The 6671-nt window shown below is 36.7% G+C and overlaps 2 protein-coding genes across 2 annotated transcripts; both read left to right on the top strand.

Annotated features, from left to right (window-relative positions):
* Positions 1 to 2378: 2378 nt before the first annotated feature.
* LOC106766057 (protein FAR-RED IMPAIRED RESPONSE 1-like) lies at positions 2379 to 3218 on the top strand. The gene is made up of 2 exons (XM_014650819.1): positions 2379 to 2473; positions 2594 to 3218. The coding sequence occupies exons 1-2, from the start codon at positions 2379 to 2381 to the stop codon at positions 3216 to 3218; spliced, it is 720 nt and encodes a 239-aa protein (XP_014506305.1).
* A 385-nt stretch (positions 3219 to 3603) lies between these two features.
* LOC106766056 (protein FAR-RED IMPAIRED RESPONSE 1-like) lies at positions 3604 to 4788 on the top strand. Its single transcript, XM_014650818.1, has one exon. It carries the CDS (start codon positions 3604 to 3606, stop codon positions 4786 to 4788), a length of 1185 nt encoding a protein of 394 aa, XP_014506304.1.
* Positions 4789 to 6671: the final 1883 nt, after the last annotated feature.

Below are 6671 nucleotides of genomic sequence, written 5' to 3'. Positions count from 1 at the left end.
GTGTTGATTGATTTCAAGTGGTGTGTTATTTCCACAAGCAATTAGGTTTTGTAATCGCTTACTGACAGCATGTAAGCGATTACCAGGTGAGTACATGAATTCTGTACTGAATCTTGGTAGCTGCTCCCTGGTTGTTTAAACGCTGCTCCCAATAAATTAATACCATCATACTATATCAATTCAAAAGAAAGCAACGATCATGAACACTTGGGAAAGTCTAGAAAATAAAAATTTGAGTCATTCGAAATACATATTACAGTCATCCCAAATACATAGTACAGTCATCCCAAATACAAAGTACAGTGATCCCAAATAAATATTACAGTCATCCCAAATACAAACTACATATTACAGTGATCCAATATACTTATTATAGTCTTGGAACTGAAAAGTATCAAATATAATAGACATTAGAGCGAAGGACCTAAAAGGATTCAAATTCACCTGCAAAGGAAAACAAATATGGAATAACAAGTGTACTTAATAACATTTAAGCTTCGTTAGAGTTTTGTCCATTGTTGTTGTCTGGTACTTTCGATGTAGATGGTTGTAGATGATGAGGATTTCTTAATTTTCGCATAATTTCAGCAATATTTGGTTCTTCAAGTACAAGGGGTCGAATGATTGGTTTCTGTGTCTCCATGACGAGTTCTTTAGTGGGAGGACAAATGTCAACGACAAAGATTTTGACTACATTTCGAAGCACTATGTTAAGATAACAGTTTGGGGGAAAAGCACTGAATGTACGAACCTAAATGAGAACAAGCAATCTATATTAGTAACAATACCAAAACTTAAGGAGTATAAATAGAAGTTTGAATAACATGGGTTACATTGTTAAGTATCATAACGCAACCAACACCGATTTGTTGACCAAAATTTGGATCGCTAACAACTTTGTTATGTAAGGACGCCTTCGTAGTCCCAGTAGGGTCCTGGTAACAGATAATATCACATTACGTAAAGTTTAAGAATTAAAATTATGTTAAGGTTAAATATTACCTTTAGAGTCAGTTTCATATCACCCAATCCATTCGGGTGACACTCCTTAACAATACAAGCAACAAGGTGAAGGGTTGACACTAATTTTGCTGTATGTAGCTGGTTAACATTATTAATATCACCATCTCTCACAATATCTGCATATGTATACTAATTTCAGTACGAAGGCAACCTACTCTTAAAACGACAAAGTATATAGAATCACTGACCATGGTGTTCGATGTACATCTCAGCCCATTTCCATGGATTTGAATTGAAATCTCTTTCATAGGTTGCTTTTGCAACTTCCTCAGCAAATTGTTGGGTAGTACGGGTATCATCACTTATCCTATTCATAATAGCTGCTTGGACATTCCCAGCCGGACCAGGAATCAATGATGATGAACTATCACATTTTTTCAAGAATGATTCCAGGACATCCTCCTCAATTTGAAGACCTTTCCAAGCATCCATTGTATAAGTATCTGCAAGGACATTAAATCAATGTTAAGGAAAAACGAATAATTTTCACTTAGAATATGTAAGATCTTTTGCAGATGGACATTACTTGGAATCCTTCGTCAAGGGAATAAAAGTGAGAGTGACTTCCAACGTTACACAGATTGGTCATATATAAAGACAAAGTATATTATGATTTAGTATTAATTTTTGAAATATTATTTTCTTCAACAAATTATACTTGATCTGACTAATGAAGGGTAATAAAATCCAAAAAAGTTATGTTGATTCGGTCCAAAATATATTCAGCAATCTTTTTTGTCACCTTTTTCAAAAATTACTTAATGGAGGCATAATGAGAAGTGAAATTTTGCACTCCATCCAGTAAAGTACACACCTTTTTTACTTTGTTGCAATTAATGTTGCCAAATATTTAAGTGAGTTGTACACTCAACCTCTTCACACCTTTAACCTAATCTATGACATGAATTAAATGCATTTAATGATCCTTCCTTAATTGTGATTGTTGTAGTATGTCCCTGTCTTATGGGACCACCAAAACCAAAAAATTCTTTCTACCTTAATCACGTAAAAGGTTGCAACTTTTTAGTGGTTCACTTGTTTTATGTCTTCTTCTCATTGAAGGAAACACACTTTCATTGCCTTTTCTTTCATGTTCATTTAACACCACATTGAAGGCTTCTTTGGGTCGTTGGTGAGAAGCAAATCAGCACCATTACAGCAGTATTCAATTGGTTCAACCACCGGAACGGTAAGCATAGCTCCTTCTATTCAATGTTTGCGTACTTTGATTGCTCTCATGCTTTATATATTTATTGAACTTTGTTTAAAGTGTTATATCTTTGTTTTGTATATTTTTAGATTTTTTTAAAGATATAGGAAATATCTTATTGTCAACTTTACTTGAACAATCCAACATGGATTTGGTTGATGAAATGAATGAGGCATGTAATACGGATGAAGAGAGTAGTTTCAGTTTGGTTCCTACTTTGGACATGTCTTTTGACACAATGTAAGATGCAAAGAAATTTTATCAAGACTACGGTAAAAGATGTGGATTTGGCATTCGAACCAGAACTTCTAAAAAGGATAGCAACAACGTAGTGTATTACTTGAGATTGGTTTGTTCCAGGGAAGGTAAATATGTTTCCAGCATTCGTCCAGAGGTCAACAGTCTACCCAGTCAGACTAATCAATGTCCTGCTGGAATAACCATAGCACGAAAAAATGACAAATGGTTCGTTAGAACTGTAGTTTTAGATCACAGTCATGACCTGTGTCCACAAACCTCCAATCTAATCCGTGGTAATAGGCAATTGAACATGCATGCCAAGCACACTTTGGAAGTGAATGATGATGCTGGTGTTCGTATTAATAAGAGTTTCCTTAGCATAGTTAGTGAAGCGGGTGGATATGAAAACATGCAATTTGTTGAACGAGATGCTAGGAACTACATTGGTCAGCATAGAAGGTCACTGTGTAAGGAAGGTGATGGACAGGCATTGCTTCGACACTTTTCAAAAATGAGAGACCAGAATAATGAATTCTTTTATGACATCGAGATGGATGAAGATAATAGAATTACTAGTGTGTTTTGGGCAGATGCTCGAAGCCGAGCTGCATGTGACGAGTTCGGTGATGTCATGTCGTTTGACACCACGTACTTAACCAACAAGTACGACATGCCATTCGCTCCATTTGTAGGAGTTAATCACCATGTACAGTCGATCTTACTTGGTTGTGGATTGCTGTCATGAGAGGACACTTATTCATTTATATGGTTATTTAAATGTTGGTTAAGATGCATGGGGAACAAGGCGCCCAACAGTATTGTAACCAATCAATGCAAGGCCATGGCTAATGCAATTGAAGAAGTTTTTCCAAATACAAAACATAGGTGGTGTTTGTGGCACATAATGAAAAAAAATACCTGAAAAATTTCAAGGGTATAAGAATTATGTTGGAATCAAGTGTGATATAAAAGCGGTTGTCTATGAGTGTGCTAGTGCAATTGACTTTGAAACTGGTTGGAAACGACTACTTACCACACATGGCTTGGAAAGTAATGATTGGCTATGTAATTTGTACGAAGAGAGAGCGAAATAGGTTCCATTTTACTTGAAGAATCACTTTTGGGCTGGTATGTCAACTACTCAAAGAAGCGAGGGAATGAATGCTTTCTTTGATGGTTTTATTAATTCCACTACCACCCTGCAACAATTTGTGATTCAATACGATAATGCTCTAAAAGTTAAGGCACAAAAAGAATTAGAAGCTAATTTTGCCTCTCTAAATACAACAGTTGCATGTGGGTCTCAATCACTAATTGAGAGACAATTTCAAGTTGAGTACACACATGAAAAATTTGAGGAAGTACAAAATGAGTTTCGATCAAGGATGAATTGTTTCATTAAAGACACAGTGAAGGAAAGTATTTTCAACATCTACACAATTAAAGAAGAGTGCATGTGGGAGGGAAAATGTGTGCCAAAATATTACCATGTTCAATTTGATCCTGTTTTAAAAGAGATTACTTGCTCCTGCCTACTGTTCGAGTTTAGAGGCATTATATGTAGGCATTCGCTATTGGTTCTAGGTCAGGAAGATGTTCATAATGTACCCTCAAAATATGTACTTCGGCGTTGGAGCAAAAACATCCGTAGAAAGCACACACTTATTAGAGCAGCTTATAGTTCTTTACAACATGATCCCAAGATGCAAAGATACCAAACTTTGTGTAAGCAGTTCTATAATCTGGCTGAGGCTGCATGTGAATCTGAATGTGCTTCTGATCAATTGGAAAAAGATTTGAAATGTCTTGCTAAAAAGTTCGGTTTGAGTTCAAGTCTGAAAAATAACATCGTAAGTGAGGGAGGACAATTAAGGTATGAGAATGTCGTCCCAGAAAATCCATCCTACAATACATGCAGAAGTAGTGACGTACTAGTTCGCAGTCCCGTCGCGGTTAAGCGAAAAGGCCGACCAAGAACTAACAGATTGAAATCAACCGTTGAAAGTAGGTGCAAAAAGAAATCAAAGGCAACTAAAAAAAATTCTTCAACAACACCTTCTCAACCAAATGTGAGAGCATTAAATGTTAGTTTTCCTATAATTATCATTAGTACAAATATTGTTATCTTCTGTTACATGTTGGTAATGCGTGTTACTTTATGCACTCAGGTAACCACAACATGTAATGTAGCACAAAACCCCCAGGACATGGAATATGCATCCCAAACAGTTCAGATATCCCAACTATCTGAAGTTGCTCCTAATGGCTTTATGTCCTTGCTCTCTGCGGTCCATAACACTTTTGAGAATATATAAATGTGAACTATGTTGTTATTACATGATATGGTAGTACTTTTGCTTATTAGAGGATTGAGTATACTTTGTGCTTCCCATCACTTCTTTGACAAGGGAAAAAATTTCAAACTTTTATTATTCAAACTGTATTGTAATCGATTACTACAACAATGTAATCGATTACCATAATGGGCCTGACAGTTTTTTATGCAGTTGCAGACTACATTTCAAAATCATGTTGCAGTTTCAGCCCACGACGCCATGAGTGGAAGGAGGAACTGTTGTCACCCACTGCCCCATTGCAATTAAATACAACTGTAACCTACATTGCTCCTTAAAAACCCAATAACCCCAAAGGTTAGGTTAATCTCGAACACAGTTTGCAAACCCTAATAACCCCAAATGGCACCTCACGCAAAGAAGACAACGAAGGCTTCGTCGTCGAGAACGGGGCCTACTATTCCAGAACCAGTGTCCCCTCCATTATCACCACGCGTTGCAGCTAATGATCTCTTCTCAACCGACGAACAGTATGAAAGATTCGCTGCTCATTTCTTTGAACGGCCAATCCTCGAAGGACGGTATCTTTCAGAGGAATTTATGCAACCTGGTGATTTCGAATTCTACGAAGTGTTGACGAAAGCAGGGCTAAATGAATTTGTCGCCTGCAGAGCGCACTATTACCCCGAATTAGTCAGAGTTTTCTACAGCAATATGCGCATTTCAGATTCGAGAGTAATTCGAACCGAGGTCAAAAAGGTGAAAATCACAATCAAACCCTCTCTTTTTCATAAACTTACTTCCATCCCCTTCATAGGTGTACCCTTTGAAGGAGCTATTGTTGATGACTGGAAGGAGGAATACAATTCTGTTACTGCTAAGGCACTCCTTTGTAAAGAAGGTGAAAACTTACAAGGTAGATTAACTGTCGGCAAGCTAAGGTTCGAGACAAGGATACTACATTATGTGATTTGTCGAATTTTACTTCCACGTTCGACAAATGTTGCACAAACAACAGAGGAGGACATTTTGTTGCTCTGGGCACTAATGAATTCTGTTCAGATTAACTGGGGGCATCTCATTCGAAACAGGATGAAAAAGGCAACAAGGGACAATGGCCAACTACCATATCCCCATCTAATTACCATATTCCTGCAACACTTTGGTGTGGTCTCTGACAGTGATCCTTTTACCCAAGTAAAAAGAAAGCAACGGATTACTTTAAAAGTTCTACAAACTTTTGGTTATCATAAAAATGCTGAAGGAATTTGGGTTTACAAGGAGCCTGTTCGCAATGTGTAAGATGTACAAGGCAATGAAGAAGCATATGAAGGTGATGATGAAGCTGAAAAAACAGAACAATGTCCAAATCCAGAACAATCCTCTTCTGCAACATTCACTGACGTGATCAAAGAAATACAAGATATACGCATGTTCGTTGGCGAAAGGCTTGAAAGAATTGAAAATCGTGTCGGAGTTGTAGAGCAAGAACTCATTAACTTGCCCAATCAAGCTAATCAACCACCACCTACTTAGATTAGAAATATTTCCATAATGTTATGTCCTTTTTTTATTTCAGAACTTTGTGTTTTACCAACTGTTGATTAATCTTTATGTTATTGTAATTGGCAATCTTTAAAGTTATGAACTTATTTATTCCTTTTACTTGTGATTGATTTTCATCTGATGTTATCAATAATTACACAACTGTTATTCGTTTATATCAATCTAATTTCTGATGTTTAAAACAAAAATTTCCATCTACAATACGTTGTCATAAGTTCAAAATTGTAGTTGTTAACTCAAATTAGTGGAATGCCTAACATGACAAGACTTGGGAGCCATTCAGCCAGGCTCAGTTAGCAGCGCTCAGGATTTAGTACAAAATGGATTTCTCGTGCTGG

Source organism: Vigna radiata, chromosome 7, assembly GCF_000741045.1.
Source record: "Vigna radiata var. radiata cultivar VC1973A chromosome 7, Vradiata_ver6, whole genome shotgun sequence".
Classification (NCBI taxonomy): domain Eukaryota; kingdom Viridiplantae; phylum Streptophyta; class Magnoliopsida; order Fabales; family Fabaceae; genus Vigna; species Vigna radiata.
This window is presented reverse-complemented; position numbering and strand designations above follow the sequence as displayed.

Bases quoted from the DNA above. Each gene is read 5' to 3' on its own strand.
- LOC106766057 (XM_014650819.1), top strand. From the start codon at position 2,379: ATGGATTTGGTTGATGAAATGAATGAGGCATGTAATACGGATGAAGAG. The intron at 2,474-2,593 runs GTAAGATGCAAA...GGTTTGTTCCAG, and splicing joins GACATGTCTTTTGACACAAT to GGAAGGTAAATATGTTTCCA.
- LOC106766056 (XM_014650818.1), top strand. From the start codon at position 3,604: ATGTCAACTACTCAAAGAAGCGAGGGAATGAATGCTTTCTTTGATGGT.